This window comes from Balearica regulorum, chromosome 2 (genome assembly GCF_011004875.1).
Source record: "Balearica regulorum gibbericeps isolate bBalReg1 chromosome 2, bBalReg1.pri, whole genome shotgun sequence".
NCBI classification, from domain to species: domain Eukaryota; kingdom Metazoa; phylum Chordata; class Aves; order Gruiformes; family Gruidae; genus Balearica; species Balearica regulorum.
Genome location: NC_046185.1, coordinates 17,652,749 through 17,674,356, shown reverse-complemented (window position 1 = coordinate 17,674,356; position 21,608 = coordinate 17,652,749). Strand labels below are relative to the sequence as shown.

At 37.0% G+C, this 21,608-nt stretch overlaps 1 protein-coding gene across 1 annotated transcript in view; it reads right to left on the bottom strand.

The window, feature by feature from the left end:
- Window positions 1-21,608, bottom strand: part of CSMD3 (CUB and Sushi multiple domains 3) — a 727,509-nt gene that overhangs the window by 599,798 nt on the left and 106,103 nt on the right. Inside the window, exon 3 of the mRNA XM_075743489.1 lies at window positions 16,512-16,624. Within this exon, the coding sequence (XP_075599604.1) occupies window positions 16,512-16,624 (113 nt within the window). The remainder of the gene's footprint in view (window positions 1-16,511; window positions 16,625-21,608) is intronic.

The window sequence follows — 21,608 nt, the reverse complement described above, 5'->3', positions numbered from 1 at the left end:
GTCACTTTGGCTTCTTAAATACTATAGGGAAAAAATTGATCACCAACTTATTGAATTTGTCACTTTTTTCTGCTTGCAAAATATCTATGAACAAACCTAATTTATATAATTTTTAATTAATTTAGCTATGCTCCCAAACAAAAAAGAGGCAACGGATCAGATGAACTGTACTGAAGTTCTAATTTTGATCAGGAATGAAGACACATATACTTAGGCCAGATCTGCAGGCCATATCATTAAATTTAGGGTAAAACCAATCATAGAATCATAGAATCTTTAGAGGTTGGAAAAAACCTCTAAGATCATCAAGTCCAACTGTCAAGATCAGATTCCATGAATAATAAATTCCCTAGCTTCAGACTTTTAGACAAGGGGATTAATCCAGAAATACGCTAAAAACTAATCTTGCCTTCATTACAAACAGCCTAAATCACAAGAAAAATCCACAAGCAAATAACATGTGAAATGGTCAGATAAATTGGTTGTGGGTAGCAGTATGGAAGAGTCTTTTACTCATCCTAATGCTCTGATGAGGAAAAGGTGAAAACAATTTAAATACTGCTGTGGCCTTTCAGCAGTCCCACTAGTTGAAAGTCCCAGGCACCCTACAAACAGACAACAGATGTGACCTGAAAGCAGGAGCAACAGTAATGCCACAAATATGTTTTTCACCATACCACCTGGACTTACATGACAATAGGGGCCTTTATGAAAAATTTCTGGGGGACAGGGTGAAAAATGCTAACATTGTAATTTCTGTAGTAGTGTGTCATATATTCTGTCAAAGAAGAGAAAAAAAAAATCTGTTACAGTTGTAGCTAGGTATGGCTTACCTATACACTTATGTGTACTAGTCATTTATGCTTATTTATAGCCAGCAATGAGAAAAGAAATGGGATGGCATTCTGGATTTGTTTATCTCTGCCCTCTACAATACAGGAAGTCTGCAATGACAATACAGAATGTAGACATCAGTGCTGTAATGTGTATTGGCAGTCTTGTGAGGTGAATCCTGACCACCTAATCCCTCACGTGATAGGATTTATACACTGATGTGAAGTCATTAAAAATGTTACCTACAAGATAGTGTACTCACCTTAAAGGACTGATCTAAGGAAAGAATGCAATAGAATCATAGAATCATAGAATGGTTTGGGTTGGAAGGGACCTTAAAGATCATCTAGTTCCAACCCTCCTGCTGCAGGCAGGGACACCCTCCACTAGACCAGGTTGCCCAAAGCCTCATCCAACCTGGTCTTAAACACTTCCAGGGAGGGGGCATCCGCAACCTCTCTGGGCAACCTGGTCCAGTACCTCACCACTCCAACAGTAAAGAATTTCTTTCTAACATCTAATCTAAATCGACCCTCCTTCAGCTTAAACCCATTCCCCCTTGTCCTGTCACTACACTCCCTGATAAACAGTCCCTCACCAGCTTTCCTGTAGGCCCCTTCAGGTACTGGTAAACTGCAATTAGATCTCCCTGGAGCCTTCTTTTCTCCAGGCTGAACAATCCCAACTCTCTCAGCCTGTCCTCATAGGAGAGGTGCTCCAGCACTCTGATCAGCTTCATGGCCTCCTCTGGACTCACTCCAACAGCTCCATGCCTTTCTTGCACTGGGGCCCCCAGAGCTGGATGCGGTACTCCAGGTGGGGTCTCACCAGAGGGGAGTAGAGGGGCAGGATCACCTCCCTTGACCTGCTGGTCACACTTGTTTTGATGCAGCCCAGGACACGGTTGGCTTTCTGGGCTGGAAGCGCACACTGCCGGCTCATGTTGAGCTTCTCATCAATCAATACCCCCAAGTCCTTCTCCTTGGGGCTGCTCTCAATCCATTCCTCGCCCAGCCTATGGTGGTGCTTGGGATTGCACCGACCCACGTGCAGGACCTTGCACTTGGCCTTGTTGAACTTCACGTGGAAATTAAAATGAAAATTAAAAAATCTCCCAGGAAAGGAAACCAATCTCAGAAAATAGGGCAGTTTCCTTTTTCTTTCATTTGCATTCATGCCACAGGTAGTACTGGAGGTGAAGACTGATGCATATCATGATCATAATAAATTCAGGACATGCTGTCTATCAAATAAATGAACTGGAATGGCATTATAAAATTTAAAGACATAAGAAGAGAAAAGAACTCCATCCCTTAGAAGGGAGCAGTGAAAGTATAGTCTGAAATACCTGGGAAAGGCAACCTTAACTGAAGGTGTTCAAGGGGGAGAGGTTGGAAAAAGGAGACCTAAATCTCAGGGGAAAATTGAAGCAGCCCAGGAAAAAAAAAATAGTAGTCTGTACATGTTAAGATTGCAAATTCTTAAATTAAGTTTCTCTTTTGTAACTATTTCCAATTCGTAATACATATTTAATCTTTTGGTGGTTTGTTTTTTTTTTTTTCTTTTTTAATTTATCATTTCAAGCCTGTATAGTGATCAAACTGGATTCAAGTGAGTATAACAGGCACACTGTATAATAGTTTCATGAAAGACACAAATCCAAACGCAACAGAATTGCTCTTTTGAGCATTTGCAACCCAAACCTATCTTGGAAATCAAAGATATTGTGATGCATTTTCTTCCAAGTAGCAAGAATCAGTTTTGAGTACTCAGTAAATCTGCTAACAGGCAGATTTAATAGAACAGCAGACAACCAGTGAGACAATTTACAAGTGTAAGGCTGTTATGATCTCCTATTGTCATGCTGCATTACACACGTGTGGTGGGTTGACCCTGGCTGGAGGCCAGGTGCCCACCAAAGCCGTTCTATCACTTTTCATCCTCAGCTGGACAATATAACAAAAGGTTCATGGGTCAAGATAAGGACAGGGAGAGATCACTCACCAGTTACTGTCATGGGCAAAACAGACTCAACTCGGGAAAATTAATTTAATTTTTTGCCAATCAAATCAGAGTAGGATAATGAGAAATAAACCCAAATCTTAAAACACCTTCCTCACATCCCTCCTTTCTTCTTGGGCTCCACTTTCCTCCCAGTTTTTTCTCCCTCCTCCCCTCAGCAGCACAGAAGGATGGTGAATGGGGCATGTGGTCAGTTCATCACATGTTGTCTCTGCCACTCCTTCATCCTCAAGGGGAGGACTCCTCACACTCTGCCCCTGCTCCACCATGGGGTGCCTCCTATGGGAAACAGTCCTCCATGAACTTCTCCAATGTGGGTCCCTCCCATGGGGTGCAGACCTTCAGGACCAGACTGCTCCAGCGTGGGCTCCTCTCTCCATGGGGTCACAGATCCTGCCAGGAGCTTGCTCCAGCCTGGGCTTCCCACGAGGTCACAGCCTCCTTTGGGCATCCGCCTGCTCTGGAGTGGGGCCATCCATGGGCTGCAGGTGGGTGTCTGCTCCACCATTAACCTCCATGGGCTGCAGGAGGACAGCCTGCCTCACCATGGTCTTCTCCACCGATTGCAGGGGAATCTTTGCTCCAGCATCTGGGGCACCTCCTCCCTCTCCTTCTGCACTGACCTTGGTGTCTGCACGGTTGTTCCTCTCACATCTTCTCACTCCTCTCTCTGGTTGCAATTGCTCCTAGTGCTTATTTTTTTCCCCTTAACTCTGTTATCCCAGAGGCACTGCCACCATGGCTGATGGGCTCAGCCTCGGCCAGCAGTGGATCTGTTTTGAAGCCGGCTGGCATTGGCTGTATTGGACATAGGGGAAGCTTCTAGCAGCTTCTCACACAAGCCACTCCTGTAGTTCCCCTGCTACCAAAACCTTGCCATGCAAACCAAATACAGCATGTTGCATCAAGAAGCAGTTTGATAAATACTTTAAATTAAGGTAAATGTGCTGTTGTCAAAGGAGCAATGGTTTTTTTACAACATTGGCGGTATTTATTACATTCATGCTTTGGGTCGCTGTTACCATTTGTGAGCCTTGCAGCAGGCTGGACCAGAGAACAGGACGAGGGAATAATACAGATGCAACAAAACTATATGTTTTCATCCATACTAATTCCTTGATCTGGCTCCCTACGTAGCCTTGTGGGTGCTACAGCCAGCAAACAGAGAGGGAGAAAGGAACATGAGGCTAGGGACCAGACTAAGTCCGTAGCACTTCAAAAGCAATAATGACATTTAATACTGAAATTCAAGTAATATTGTCTCCACTGCTTTTTCAATTCCTTTGCTTACTCTCTAGTTCTGGGTTAATGTCACCAAGTTGATGGTTACTTCTCTGAAAACTTATTCATTGGTCAAAGTTGAAATGTGTTTCCCACCAACACCAATGCGAGAAACTCCTGTGCTATAAAAGTCTTTGCACCACTTTGCAGTTATAACCAAATCTGTTTTATCAATGCTTAGCTTCTATCTCCTTTTCTATTATCATCTTCCAAGAATTTCTTCTTTTGATTTTTGTTCAATTAACTTCTTGGGTTTTGAGCAAATTTCCTGGATTTATTAAATATCATTTTATACTGTATTTTAAAAGGTATTCGATGAACAGTAAATAAATAAATGTATTTAATTGTTAAAGAAGGCTTTAGAAAAAGCTCCTTTCAAGTGACTGCAGAGTCTTGGAAAATTTGGAGGTATAATGAGTCTGTATTCCATTACACCTCAACAGTATGTGAGCTTAGAAGGTATTTTAGATGTGACCGTAGCAGAATTGTGGATGGAAGTAGAAAATATTTCCATATTAAGGTGCTTTATGCCCAGAATAACACATTCTTATTGCTTGCAGTAAGAGCTCTTGTGACAAGTACAGAATTGAGCCATGCTACACTGTAATTAAAGATGACATAGGATGTTGGGTTTTTTACAACAGTACTTGTCAATAAACACCTTATTATTGTCATCTGTCTACTTACTAATAAACTAGTAGACTAGACAGACAGGGTGCTGAGAGGAATAAGTGTATAGCACAGGCTTTCATTTCTACATCACCTATTCAGACCCAGACACAAACGCTCATGTTGAGAAGCCATAGTTTAGTAGCATTTTCTTAGCCTGTGGTTTCAAATCATTTCCCAGATGATGCCTATCTTCATCACAAAATCAGCTCTGCAACTGCCACTAAGTGCATCTGTGTTGATTATCTCTTTAGAGAGACTGGGAATTGAATGCTCAAGTGGCAATGATATCTGGTCCTAAAAGAACTAAGAACATTTATTCCTTAGAGGTACACTGACAGAACAGTAAGGGAAAAGCAACAAAAATTCTAAATTAATTTTTTAAAAAAATCTTTGTGATCTTAATGCTTTAATTTCTTCTTTAATCATAAAATAAATATGTAAGAAAGCCTCCTATTTTTTATATGGAAGCAGTAGCATTGCTTTCTGATATCAGGTCTGTTCACTTTCACTATACTCACTTCAGGTGCTGTTTTATAGCAGGGAAACTACAGAACACAAGATGAAAACCAAAAGAAAAGAAGGTATAAGAATTCTGCACCAAGACTTGAGCTGATATTTTAATGAACTTTTTTATTATTCAATTGCCATTATTTTCAGAAAATTCTTTTAAAAAACATCCTAAATATAATGAATTCATATTTTTAAAGTATGTAAACTTCTAGGGGTTTAGATCAAAATTTATCAAGAACTCATTATGATTTTTCCTTGGGATAAGCCTCTTTGTTTAAAAGAAATAGGTTACCTTTGGAATTTTAAAGCATTTCCAAAGTATGACTGCATTTAAAAAAAAAAAAAAGTTTTAAAATTGTGTTAATATTTTGGGACAACTTTTCCAAATATATCTATAGTATGAATCTTACATAAGCAGCTTAGCTAATTAATTTTTAGCTGTAACATGCAACTTACGGTCCATGGGATTTTAGTGGCCTGCTGCCAACCTTTTCACAAATGAATGTTCTGGATTTTTTTCTTTATGTTGTTCAGGTAGGGATTCATCAACAGAAAAGCAGAATTACCAAAGGAGAATGGCTTCTCAAGCCAGAAGACTAATATTTACCTGAAAAGACAATTGCTTTCAATTATTTAAACCTGTTTTTTTTTTTTTTCTTCTCCAAATTGCAAGGCATTTGACTAACCGTCTAGTTCATGGCATTATTATCCATGCATTCTCAAAGCTGTCTAAATTTACTGAGGTTTGCTTGTATGACCTCACTGGTTAATGAGCAATTGTCTGCTAAGAATTGATCAAAAAAGCAAATATCTTCCAAAATAAACTTCTGACAAATTTTATTTTGTTTTAAAAAGCAGAGAATTCCAGTGCTAAGTAATTACTCCTTTCTTCCTGTTCAAATAAAATTGTAATCACAGCTAAATGGTTATAATGGTATTATTCTGGATAATGTCAGTGACTGACATAACTGGATGCTTAATTTACAAACCTAAAAATGTTCACCTATTCCCAGGCCTTTACAGATCATGTAATTTTATAGTGAGCTTAGTGGGAGCTACTGAATGCTCAATAGTATGAATATCTTATTACAGATCTAAGTGTCCAAATATGAACTATAAATTTAACTCACATATGAAAAACTGGCAAACTTTGAGAATCTGTTAAGATAACAAAATAAGTCTGTTGTTAGGTTACAGTTCTGTATTATTGAGATGCATCTTCTCATCATGAATAAATGTCTCCACCTGTAGATTTTCCTATTGACTTTTGAAAAGTTTTTAAGATTGCATGCTGAGCATACTGAACCTGTTCCTGCAGATCTGTGTGTTTTGATATTATTGATACAGAAGTTCTATCAAAGCTAGCATATACCAAAGCCAAAATTCTATCAAATACAAATGTGGGTTTAAGGATTCAGTGATGTAGTTCTAGAGCTATAAGTGTCGCCTATCAGTAGCTCCATTTTTATGGCCTGTATAGACATTTCAAAGTCTGCTATTGTGTATTACTGCTTCAAAATTTCGTTGAGCTGTGACTTAGGAAAAGTGTGAAGGAAGCAACTGCTTATAAACATGGAGCTGCATTTAATTCAATACTTTAATGAGCAGTATATTACTTCCTACAGAACACTGTTTCCACAATATTAGATTACAGTTATCACTACTTGTCTAGACATGGGATCAAGATGTAAATCTTAAATTAGATTGCCTTAAGATTTGCTTTTGTCAGGCTATTGTACTTATCCTAATAATATGACAGTCCAGTAGCTGAAGAATATAAGTTCACAAAGAAAACCCGAGAATCCCTTGGGAAATGTCTTTCAAGACTTGAAGCGTATATTATTTTTTTTCCATGAAAAAACGACATTGAAAATATAAGAAAAAAACTAAAGTAAGGCTGACATATAATTAAGATCTCAAATTAATCACTGTCTCAGTTAAACTTCAATATGAGGCATGTATCAAAATGATAAATTACAGTAGCATAGGTTGACAAATATGGCTTATTTAACAACATTATTCTGAAAGAAATAAATTAAACAGAACATTCAAATAGTAAGTGGATTTTTTTCAGACTAAGGGACAGACATTTTTTCTTCCAATAATTAAATATTTCTTAAGGCAGAAGAAATGATAGGTTACTCATTGGTTTTTAACTTTCAAATAATTACTTTTTGCAGATGTTAAAACAAATGAATATATTTCCATTCATTTTGCCTGGAACAAAATTATAGATGGTTCTGTGGCTCTCTAATCAATCAACTTTATTTATTTATTTATTTAGTAAGATTTATCAAAGAAAATTCAGCACCCAACAGGCAACAACTGAAGTCCAACTGGTGGTTATGGTAGATTAAAACACTAGGTCTATAATCAAGCACATGTGCATGAGCTTTTTTCCTACAAATGATATGTTATTTTGCAAATGAAAGAACAAGGAATAGAAGTCTATCTAGATGAATTTATCACATATTCTCTCTAAAATAGGATGGCAAATACTTGGCAGCAGGAACAATATTTAACTGTACTTTTGTGTGCTGTTAATAAAGTGACACAGCCATCCATACTGAGCCTGTGAGAGGTACTAGTGCTTAGATACTCCCTGCTGCATGGCTCAGTCCCCTGCCTGCAAGCCAGACAGTCTTGGACAGTGCGCTTCTTGCCTGGAGCCAGACCCATAATTTCACAGAGCAATCGCTGTTTATTCAGCTTCACAACTGCTACTTCATGCTATTCATCCATGTGAGTGGTAATAACACGGTCAAGGGAAACCTTAAGCAGATTGAATGTTGATATGGGATTCTGAGGGGAAGAGTGAGGGGGATATAATCCCAGGTGGTGTTGGTATCCCTCTCAATCCTTCCAGTTAGGAGAAAAGCTCTGACTATGAGCAAGTGCATCCAGCAGACCAACACCTAGCTGCACAGTTGTCTTCAAGGGTTGGCCTCCTTAATCACAGTACTTCATCTGAAGATGAAGTAGAACTGCTGGGAAGAAATGAAACCACCTGATCAAGGCAAAGAAGAACATAACTGCAAACAGACTTGCTTACCTCAAAAGGAAGACCTTTAAAAATAGTCGTCAGGGGACAGGGACCTAACTACAGAGTAGACAAGAAGAAAATTGAGCCGAGGATTAGAAGGAAGGCTGGGAAGTACGTAGTAAATTTGCGATGCTAGACTTTAAGGCATCACATTTGGATTTATTTGGGGAACTGTTAGGCAGAATCTCCTGGGAAGCAATTATGAGGAGGAAGGGCAGCCAGTGAGACTGCTATTTTTTAAAAAAGACAACAACTATTTTAAGGAGAAGTGAACTTTGGCAAATGACTCATGGGGCTAACAAGGGAGCTTCTTAATGAACTAAAATGCAAAGAAGTACAGACAAAAAAAACCCCAAACCAAACCCTGGAAAAAAGGATAGACAACAAGAAAGGAGTATAGAAGTGTTGCTCCAGTACATAGGGAGAAAATGAATAAGGCCAAAGTCCAAGGGACACTAACACTAGTGAGGGATGTTATGGGTTATTAAAAAGGGATTCTACAAGTGTGCTAGTAGCAAAAAGGACAGGCAAAAATGCAGATACACTAGTGAGTGGAGAAGACAACAGTGGACAACATGGAAAAGACCAAAGAACTCAATGCCTTTTGTGCATCATTCATTCTTCACGAGAAGAAACCTTTTCATGTATCAGTAGAACCAGAAAGGAGAAAGGCAGTTGGTTCTGGTTGTGCAGTAAGTGAGGGATTATGTAGAGAAGCTGAATATAGTCACATCAAGAGATTCAGCTGAGGGTACTGAAAGAGCTGTCCCACCATGACTGCAAAGCTGTCTGTAATCCATGAAAAATTATGGCAGTCAGTGGTAGTCCCTCATGACTAGGCAGGCTAGTGATACACCTGTCCTAATGGAAGGAAGAGGGACCACCACAGTGCTATAAACTTGTAACCCTTCTCTCAGTTCCTTGAAGCACCCTGAAAAGCACACTTTCGTAATCCATTTTCCAACATCTGAAGAATGAAGGTAACTGGGAATAGTCAGCAAAGACTTACCAAGGGCAAATTATGCTTGATGAACCCAGATGATATTTAAGGATGTGGAGGGAGGTTATAAGTGATCACTGTCTCCAGCAGCTCTGGGGCCTGGAGGTATCTCTTGTCCAGCCATAGGAGCCCAGCCTGGGGCACCTTGAATCCTAAGGGTGTCTGACTCAGGACCTTGCTGCTGCTTTCCAATTTGCAGATTTGATCAGCTGCATGCTGATCACGTATCCCAGAGAAATACAGAGACACACACAGGACACTGACACGACTAGCTACAGACTGCTGCAGGCAAGGCGCTGCCTTCAACAGCACCTACCTGCAGGACTCACATCAAACACAACCACCAGCAGCCAAGTCCCCCCTTTGGCTGGCAGATATAGGAGGTCATTCATGCAGGCATGCACACAGGACTACCTGGGTTCACGAGCACATGTATATTCACGGATCCCCAAGTACCAGCATGACCCCTCCATCTGCCCAGCACCCCTACCCATATGCCAGGTCCTCTTACTTGTCCCATGGTTCCCCTACTCACTGGCTGGTCCAGCTTGATGCTTGCGTGCAGGACTCCACACTTGTCCAGCATGGACACTCCACCAACCTGATCCTCATCCCAGATCCAGGACCTCCTACCCACTGCCAAGTCCAGCTGGAAGAGTGCTGGTGAATGACACGTGCACACCCAGTTTGGAGAAGATACAGTTCCCCCCCTTCACTTCCCCAGCACCAGGCACACAGCCTGCTCCAGCTGCTGGCAATGAGTCCCTCGCTTGCTTCACTCACACCAGTTCCTCCCAGTAGCTGTTTTTTGGGACACACGCCATTCCTACCCCAGTGAGTCGCAGCCAAGACCCCCCCGCACTCCAGTAGCTGGCACTGAGACCCCACATGCTCCAGTGGCTGATACTACAGGAGAGGGGCACCTACACCCCCAGTCTGACCCCAGTAGCCAGCACTCAGCCCTTGAAGCGCTCACACACACGCAGGACAGAGGGTGAGATTGCACTGAGAGTTGAAAAAGGATTTAATAACAAGACAGGACAGATTGTGGTGATGAGGTGCAGGGCTCAGCCAGACGAGCATACTGACCAGACCCGTTTTTCACACAGACATCACAACACTCACAAAATGATGAAAATGCAGAAGAATAGCACGAAGTAATTTGTGATTTGGAATAAAATACCTTATAATAAGACTTTAAAAGCCCATATTAAAGAAAAAGAATACTCTGATGTGTGTGATTTTATTGCAGTACTTACGAACCTAGCATAAGAACTAACAGATGCTAATATTAAGGGCTCTGTAATTTAGCAGATAAAAGCAGAACAAGTGCCAGTGACTGGAAGTTTAAAAACCAGAGTTAGAAAGTCTAATTTCTAAAGTGAGGCAGAGTGATCAGTGGAATCAAAGAAATCTTGATGTCTTCAAGAGCTGAATCTGTTTTCAGAAGTTATTCTTTAGCCAAATTCAAATTTGTGATTGCAGTATCAAGAAAATGGTGTGAAATGCAATAAAAATTCATCAGATTAAGTCCACAGGCCTGTTTTTCTTTAGTCTCTCTGGATCTGTATAGGAATGGTGGGAACAATACAACATAGAGGTAAAATATTTAAAATTAATAAGCACCAAGGCAACCTGGTATTGATTTTGTAAAGATTGATTCCCTTCTGCACTACAGCATTACAAGTACTTCTGGCGTTAAGATTAGCCTAATAGTCCTGAGGTAATGATTTATTGTAACACATGGGCTACACTGGATGAACTGTTAGAAAAAAAGTATTTTACTAGCCAAAACTTATTTTATTTAGTGACAATGTTAAGTATTTTGGAAATATTATTTATGATTTTAAAAGAAAACCAGCAGTGGCTAGGAAGATGTCATGTGGCTATACATCTCTGTATGATTCATGGGAAAGAATATTTAATTACAGTTGTACTAGATAAAATATTTGAGGTATTTTGAAACTTTTAATAGAGTGGAATTCTTGTTTTTGTTTTTCTTGTCTGGATTGATGCTGATGTAGCAATAATATGATCAAAAGCAGGATAATACTCTTCTGTTGTTAATCAGAGCACAAAATTTGTGCAACTTGACTTCTCTTAGTGAAGTTACACTGCAAACACATCAATATAAAAATCACTTTGCAACATAACCTAGCACTGTATTTTATAGCTTATATATTTATTCTTTCTCTAAACTTTGTTTACGATTTCATAACTCCCCTTCATTTAACAAATTAATTTTAAAATATTGCAAATCATAACTTTCCCTTTGCCTTCCCTATAACAAGGGTGTTCAGAACTACCTGCCATGTCAATAACTACGTAATGAATGATACCATAAAGTCAAAGCCTGATAAGCACCTTTCATGTTTTCTATTTCCCTGAATATACAGCCATTTTATTTCTGCATCACATGTTGTGGTTAGCAGATACAAGTCTATGAACAAACATTGTTGGGATGTTTTCCATCCACAGTTAGTATTCCAAGACCCGAAGAATATGCTAGATAATTTTATGTGACTTTCTAGACAGTGTGGCAGATATTCATACATTCAGCCAAAAGAAAGAAACTCCAACACTTTTTCATATTTTTTTTCCTTGTTACCCAACAGGTTGAATGGAAGTAAAAATTCAAAATTTAGATTGTCGTCTTATGTTTAGTAAGTTTCCTTGTTAGATTTAGTATGTTTCATTTTCAAAACAGGAGTTTCCATGATAAATATATCTGTTTAGGTAATTTAAGCATTTTCTATTTTAATTGTTCTTTATTTTTCTTTGTGGAATTTTCTTTCAGATACACTAGGCAAATTCAATTTAACTCCATTTTTATTAAGGGCTTGCTGAAAGCAATCTTATGACAGAGAGCAGCCATACCCAAAATAGCTATGGCAAAATCTGAACAACAACAAAAAAGCCTATAGTACCTGTCAGGTAGTAAGCCTGGTGACCACTTTATAGCTTAAAGTCTGTGGCTTACAACTCCAACATGGAAAATACTTTTTGAGTGGACCTTTTATAGAGACCACCCCAACATTAAACTATAATTCATTAGTACTCCTTTAAATTTTTATATGAAGTTAGTAGTGATGTTGTTAGCTTAATACAGCTAGTACTTCATGAGCCTTACCTAAATCCAAGATTTAGATTATGTGTAGCCACATTTCTGAATTCTGATATGCAGGAGAACTAAAAATAGATTATCCTATTTGTTCACATTCTCTAGCTCTATACCAACTGCCAAAAATTATTTTTAGCATCCACATCCTGGCACATTTAAGTCCTACTAGTATTTCTGATCTACATGCTTCAATAATCCTGTACATCAACTACAATTTTTTCTTAATATTGCTGAAAGAAACACATGATAGGTCCCTAGAATTTACTAGATGGAAATCTTATTCCATTAATAAACACCATCTGTTCCTTTGTTTCCTCCTCCTCCTCCCTCTCCCCCACCCATATTACCCATAAGAACAAGATCAATTTTGAAATTTTGAACATTGCTCTCAAACCCCTCTCAGAAGCATTTCAGCAGAATTGCTGAATTCTTATAGCACCACTCCAGTACAAACATGAAGACCATTTCATTATTTATAAAGTGTCTAATAATTTGGTTTTATAATTCAGCTTTAAAAAGATGTGTAGCAGTACAAAACAGATAAAATTATATTTCATAACACTATTACAAATAATTGCAATTCATCTACAGGGCATTCAGAGTTTTCACTATAAGAATAATCTATATATTGTTTTTTTTCTTTGCCATGTTCAATAGGGTAGCACAAAAGGGTCTTCATATTTACTTTTAATTAAGATTGCCATAAATTCTAGCAGTAAATTTGTTAATGAAGTCAATGTTTTTAACAATGATGTCAGCTACCTGTTTAATAGCTGTAAACTAACCCAGTAAGAACAAAAGGGAGCACTGTTCAAAGCAGGACTAGGTTCACTGAAACCCCTTGCTGTATGGGCCAAGCTGCGATGTTGCTTTCTTTCTCAGCAGCTGTATTTCCCCTCCCATGCTCTCAGTGAATAAAGCTGCTTATGTATCTTAGGACAACAGGAAACGGAGAAGTGCCTCAAATTCTTCTATTCCGAAACCAAAATTATCTTATCGGAAATAAAATAAAAAGGACACAGCTACACTGTGACTTGGCCTAAACTATCAAATAGGGGATTAAGTATAGCATGTCTCCCCCATACATTAATACTTATACATGTTACATGGACTCTGAAAGCTACTAAAAAAAAAAAAAAAAAAAAAAAAAAAAAAAAAAGAGAGATGCCAGAAACCTCTCCAGAAAAAAACAGGCACAGAATCAGCAGGCTTGTAACTCCCACATTTCTCACTCTAGCCAGCAAAGCTGTATCGCTAGACAGTGATGAAATGATAAATTGGTGCTGGTAATTATTGTAGCTCAAGTTTTCTTCTGAAAATCCCTCCTTAATTTTCATTCCATCTCACCATTTTCTGTTGTCACTGTAAGTGAAGTCTTTTTCTTTTGAGTAATTTGTTTTAGTTATCTCTCATGAAATCCTTTTTCTCCAAGGGTATTGTGCTATATAGAGAGGTGTATTTCTCAGATGTGTTCTTCCCCAAATAAGAGAGAAACCTAACATAAAGAAGTATGTGCACAGCAGTGCCAAATCTAACCCAAATATGCCACTTGACATTGAGGAAAGAAAGAAGGTGAGAAGGAGAGAAAGAAGGAGAGAAGGATGGAGGGATGGAGGATACAAACTGAGGTTTATGATATTGATAGTAGGAGGCCAGAGTGGGTATTTCTGTGGTCTATTGTGTGTTTAGTTTGATTGGATACAATTGCAGGGGCTTATATATGATGGCACAGCATAGTAGTTCTATCAAAGATATAATTTTATATCTTTTCATATGCTTTTTTTTCTCAGTTGACCAGAAAATTAATGTTTCTCTATATTATGATCAAGAATGTCCACAGTAGATTCATATTTCCCATGGATTCTGTAAGGTACTCTGGAGTGTCTTGTCAACTTTCAGCTCAGCTACAAATATGTCAAGTAGGATGGGAGGTCAGAGAAAGAGATGGTGGTGGGCTTTGGTTATTTGTTGGGGTTTTTTGTTTGCTTGTTTGGGGGCTTTTTTTTGGGGGGTGGGGGTGGTAGTGTTGCAGATATTGAACAGTAATGCATCCCATATAACCATCCGCCTATGTCCTCTATTTCCAAACATTTCAAAGAAAGTATTATAAATGATCACTGATTATGAAAGGTAAGTTCCTTCATTTTCAAATCACACCTGGATCTAAGCCCTTCAGATATATGTCTCTACGGCTCATCCTGCCCTCTCATGCTGTCTCTGTCTATCATTTTCCTTTATTGCACTGATAGGTTCCTAATCATTTCTATCTTAGGTTTCAAATTACAAATCCATAATGAAGCTCTTAAGTATGTGGTCTGATATTTAGGGGTACTAAGTATGCAGATGTTTCATCAGGAAGCTAAAAAGGAGCTACTGGGCAATCAAAATTTTTGAAAATTGGATACTAGGTAGAACCAGATCTGAAAATGTTGATTGCAGGGTTATACACATTCACAAAGAGTAGAAGAACAGAAATGGAGATTGCCCTGATGTGATTACCATTTAAATACATCTATTCTCTCATGTCAAGGAATGATGCATGAAATGAATGTAACGTAATGAGTTTTCATTTCTTTGCTAGCTGGGTATAAAGACAGGTAGCTTCATAGGAAGTCAGAAAAACAGGATTTGGAAGAAAAATTGTCTCACTGAATGAAGCTGCCTTGATGTAGCTCTTAAAGAAGTAGATCTGGCTGTGGGAAGGTAGACTCCAGTGAACTAAAACTGTGGGATCTAGCCTAACTGCTTTCAGTATTCCTGGTTTCACAAAATAAAGCCTCAGATTCAAAAAAGATGAGTAACAAATTCAAGGTACCAAGTTTATGTTTTGTTCTAAAATGCTAATTTCTGTGGTTGAAGGTAAAATTTCCTCACACTTTACGGCACCAAATCAATGACAAAAAATGCTACATATTTTCCTAACATGCATTAGGAGTATGTACTATATTTGCATAGTTAAAAATCCATAGGAATTGCATAATATATGTCTATATATCATTTTTGTAATAATACTGCTGCTGAACAAAGTTGTTGTTGAACACTTGAAAAATCAACAGACTACAGAGTAGCTATAATCTAGCCAAAACCAATTGTTACACTTAGCTTGAATTAACAGACTACAAAGTACCTATAATCCAGCCAAAACCAGTTACACATAGCTTGAATTTCTATTTTGTTAATTACCTCTTGCTTATGTGCAAGCCAGAAAAAAGAATGTGTGTAATTGCCTCATTTATTTTCTATAATAACTCAAGGGACAAGAAAGGCCTGAAAATTATTTTATGTTTTTCATTTCATATGTTGACATAAGTACATATAGGAGGGAATTTTTATATGAAGTAACATTCTAATGTTTACATGTTCATAGTCCAAGTGCCCAGAAATTGATTAATAAAAGTGGATGGATGATATATTCCAACTCTTCAAACATGACTAAAGTGAGCTTGATCATAAACAAGATCCTTCCTGGAACATACATCAAATACTGTGAACTTCTGGACTTCAGGAATACATGTGCCAGCTCATTTACTTCAGTATCTGTGTGAAGACTGTAGACAATTGTGAAAACTGCAATAGAGAAGTAGCTTTATGTCCGTTTGGAGAACTGAGTCAGCATTTTTCCTATGCAAAAGTATGAAAAGGAATCTGTCCACAAAACTTGCAGATTTAAATTCAACTATCTAGTGAAATTCAAGAGTAATTGAAGGGTAATGTCTTGGCAGTAATTTGAATAAGCACACCTTAGAAGGACCAGAAAGATTATGATTATGTTTTTCAGAATTTAAAGAATTTGGCATTATTAAAGTAAAGGTCACAAAACATTTGTGTCTGGATGGGACTATAGATGGTAGAGTTTTAAATATTCTGGTTTCAGATGTGAGTCTATGAATGACTGCATGAAAAACAAACACTATAACTTGGATAAGGTTATAAATGTGTATTCGTATACATTTTTGTGGGACATTTAGTTTTATTATGTATAGAGATCACAGAAAAAAATCCAGAATCATTTGTCAAGAATGTCTTACCTTCATAGTAAACTTTAAACCCATGAGCACTGACTGCAAAGTCACTTGTCAAGCGCAGTGAGAATACAGATTTTGTACTTGTCACAGGTGGAGGAAGATGAAATCCTGTTAACCTAAGAAACAAAAAAGCACAACTCATGGTTAATTGTCTGAAAAATAAAACTGCGTGTGACAGCTGCCGTTCCAAAAAATAGTTCATCATGGAAAGGGCCACTGACTTAAAAGTATATAGTTTATATTACTTGAGATAATGATTTTTATATGATAGTTTAAGGAATCAATATAAAATTTTAGTGACTTTCATGGACACCGGGACAGGTAAGGTACATCAGTTTGAGAAAACTATACTTAGTAGAGATGATAGTAAGATGTAGAAATTAGACTTTAAAAATGGTCCAGATTATCAGTTGATGAAAAAAAACCCAGCAAACCACTAGCCAATTTACACCATTTAGAGTTATGTTCAGACATCTTTTGCACTATATATTTTACACAGACTTCTGTTAAAACTTGTAGTGGATTAATTTTCTGCAGCAATATAATGAAAGAAAGGGGACCATGATTCATTTTAATGAGGGAATTTAAGATTACTTAAACTATGTACTTTAGCCTATGAGAAGATATTTCTGCTTTCAACTCAAACAGGAGATCCAAAGAGCATCATTGGGAAATCATACATACATAAAGCAAGCTCTCTTGCAGGGAATTACAGGGTTGCTAGGGTTTGGGGGTTTTGGGGAGGGGTTTTTTTGGTTGGTTGGTTTGGTTTGGTTTATTTTATTAAAACCACTGTGTTCGAGACACAAATGAAAGGACAATTTTGTGTACTCATAGCATTGCTGATATGTTCTACTGATACTCAGCTCTACACATTCTTTTCATTTGACATACATACAGTAACACTTACTCTGTTCTAGGAGAATAACCTCATCAGGGTTGATACCAGACCAACAAAACCCATAGTATTTACTTGCCAAAAATATGTAAAGAACAAGTTGAATAATTAACTGTGTATACTGACCAGTGAAATCTAAACCTATCTTTGGACCCCAGTTAGCAATATGTGGCAAATTATGTAGCAGATTAGGATGAATTTTTATTAATGATTAACATTAAATAGTTTTCATATGTCTGTAGTCAAGCCCTTTTTTTATTTATTACATTTAATTTAAAATTATAGAAAAATTTAGGTCAGAAGGGACCTGTGGAGGTCAGATAGTCTAACCTCCTGCTCAGAGTAAGCTTAACATGACAGTTAATCCAAGTTTCTCAACACTTACCTTTTCCCTTTCAATTCTTAGAATAAATTGACCATTTCTTTTTTGTTTTGTTTTGGTTTTTTTTCCATGTGTACATCCATGATCATGTTTTGATTTACTGTTATATATGAAATATAAAATTTAGTGTACCTATACAGAAAAAACCTCCAAAACTCTTCACTGTTTTGTTAAACTCCCAGTGTAAACCAGCTCTGTATCAAATGAGATTCACGGAGACATTTGATTTTGTAATACATCTTTGTAGGATTCCAGAACACCCAATTCATAGGTTGGTCTTGTGGGCACTTACTTACAAAAAAGATGTAAACTCTGATTTTTTTTTACTGGAAGAAATGGTATATATTTTTAATTTTGTTTGATATATGTACTGCAAACACCAATGGTGTTTAATGTTGCTTTAATACATTTTCTGCTGCTTGACCGGAAATTCAGTCTCAGTTTTGTTCTGAAATGAACTGATAAGTTATGTCCTGCCATTATCAGTATTTCTAGTCTCACCAGAAGGAAGGACAGAGAGTGATGAGAAGCCCAGAATTCCAGAATTTGAAAGATCAGGGAATTATTTCCTGAAAAATTATTGTAATTACAATATTAGCATTTATTTTAATGTTTTATTTATTTTTAATGTAAGATACCTCTAGATGAGTTCTATACAGTGTACCAGTAATTTACCATGAGACTCATTTGCGGTAGGGAGCATAAAAAGTTTTATATTGTTCTCTGATGACTATCTACTTGATGTTCTTAACAGATCCTCTACATTAATGGATGTTATATTGTTGCTTTTTCTTACGCAATCTGGCAAAAAAAATCCCAACCACAAAACCCTGTCTCTTTTTTCCACAGAATATTCATTACCCTATGCCCTTACTGAAACCGTTGTTAAAGACATTGCAATAGCCAATGTATGCTATTGGTTACAATCATGACAGGTATGAAAGTCAAATAATAAGATAATATCGCCCATACCATAATGACCAGAAAATTGAAAAACACGAATAAAAGCAGCAATAACTCTTAAAGAGGCGTGCATACGGATCAATATGTATGCATCAAGTCATCAGTGTGTGTATCCAGAAACTTATTTGTTCTGTCATTGGTGACTTTGTGAATAATGTCATTAAAACAAGACTGGATTATAGAATTTAAATTAATAAGTAAAGATGGAAAATTGCAGAATATTTAGGATTTAAGAAATGCATTTTTTTAAAATTTGATTATGAGAATATATTTTTCTTCTAACAATAAAACAAATTAATATAATTCTTACCTCTCCCAAATGGGCATATGTGTAATTCTTTGACAAGTCAGTATCAGTGCAATTTTCCCACTAGCTTATTTATAAACCAATAAATACATTAATTCCTTGATATCACCACTTCACAGTAAGCTGACCTAACATAAAAGCAAGCCTATAATTTGAATAAAACTTTAATTTACAGTGCACAGCAGATCTAGCTGGTATCTATTTAGCTAGTCAATGATTTGAGGGAATTGTGGGTATATACACATATCCAGCAAAAAAGAAATACACATTTATGCTAAATTATTAAATTTTATGAGTGGTTCATATGCACAGCTTAGATGGGTAGGGGATTTTTAAAATGAACACATATGTTACTAGTGTGGCAAGCATTACAGCTTATCATGCAAAACAGACCACTATTAGAGCTGTTTGATACCATTTAGCTTTCGAGGGTGTGCCTTTTACCACCATCATTATGCCGCATTTACTCAGAAACATTCAGCTTGTTTCTTTAATTTGGTTGCTACGCTTAAATCTATATGAAAAAATGCAGAGGTTTTATTTGTGGTGTAGTGGATGCAAAATTGATTCAAAATTTTAATAAGTAAAAATACAACAACAGGTAAATATCACTTGGTAAAATACTATAAATTCTCAAAAGAGAATGCAATGTAATTTGCTCAGACAATTGAAGTGACCTAATACTTGAGTATTATTCATTGAGTACTACTGTACATTGACCTCAGAGCTTAAGTCTCTACAAAAATTCATAAGTGTTAGCTAGAATGTTCTTTGCCATTTAAAATGAAACAAAGCAAGTACATAAAAACTGCAGGAGAGAGATATCAGAACTTTAAGGTCCCTTCCAACCCAAACTATTCTATGAAAAAGCCTGTAAGATAATGTGTGTACATTGGTCTGATTGTCACTTATTCAGACCAATCGCATACTACATACATAAATACATAAACAGCTAACTTGAAGAGAGTATTCTGGTAAAAGCAAAACTTTAGGTGGGACACTTAATGCAAAACAAGCAGTCATCTCCTTAAGCTCGTTTCATCTGCATATTAAACACATTTAAAATTCAAATTTCCTGTAGTAGCTGAGGGGTTTTTTTTAACAGCAGCAATTTTCTCTCTTACATTTCATTTGCATATTTCATTCCATTTTCATCAACTTTTTTCAAATTTATGATACCTAATGGACTGATTCAGGTGTCTCTCTATTGCTATTTTAGACACCGTGAGGTATTTGAGACATCAGCACAGAGCTGGTAGATATGACATTGGACCAACATGAGACCCGTGTTCTTTTGGAGAGATGGAGGTCAGGCTAGATCCCTTAGGGATTTTAAATGTGCCTACATGTTATGTTAGGCACTTCAGTCACTCCTTTATGGTCCTCCATGGTCTTCTGCCATGACCTTGGCAGAAGAAATTTATAGTAGGACAACAGGATTTTCATTCACCCAGTCCTTATCCGCTCCCTTTTTGGTTTTGGAATTGGCTTATTTAGTGTTCCTTGACATACATAAAGAGATCTCATAAGCAACTGATACTGGCTCCTGTGGCGAGAAATCATGGGTACTAAAAGACAATGTTTACAAAAGTCTGAGACTGAAATACACTTCTTGCTGTCTCAAGTCTTAAAAAAATGAAATTTTGAAATGTAACATTTTACTGGAAAATTTGATTGAGATGCTGGAATTCAGCTACAGAGTCCTATCCAACATACAACAATGATAAAAATTTGTAAATTAATACACTGCATATTAAAGCATATGTTTGCTTTGTTCTTGCTGATGTCTTAGCAAGCTTGTCAGTTACCTTACGCCCACAGGAAATGGACACATTATGCATCCACCTAGTAGACTTTGAGGTTGTGAATGTGAAGTATGAAATAAGCTGGGTGGATAACCAAAGACTAAGGAAAGACAAGCTCCCAACTGCAGGATCAAATTAAAGCAATCTTTTCATAATTACAAAGTTAAAATGATGGAAAACAGTCTTGATTAGTCACATAAAAGTGCTCCTGGACAAATTGTTTACTTGAGATTACAGTGTGATAAGTAAGATTACAGCATTTCCTCATTGCCTGTCTATCTTAGATAATTGCTATTTGACAAAGCATTGATTCCCCTTGTAAATATGTAATTTAAAAAAAACCAAAAGTGTTTAAAAGGCATTTTTTTGTTGTTTTTCAGATTCACAAAATTCTAGCTTTTCTACAGTCTGCTACTGTTTTCTAAAGAAAATACAATTCATCTAGAATATTTCAGTTTGGGTTGGATAGTATACAATGAGATTCACCAAAAGATATTTTAAGTGAACAGTAGTCTTTCACTTGATCTCAATAAACTTTTAATTAGCTCATACGAATTTTGCAACAGGAAGAGTTCTAGGCTAATCTGAAAGGTATAAGAATTGTTTGTCCCTAATTTTCAGATAATCCAAATTTAGTTTGTCCATAATAATGTAGAAACGTAAAATATGTTAACATCTCAAATTATTATAACTTTGACTGTAAAATTAGGAAGAGTGTCAAAATCCATCCATTCTCACTGTTTGA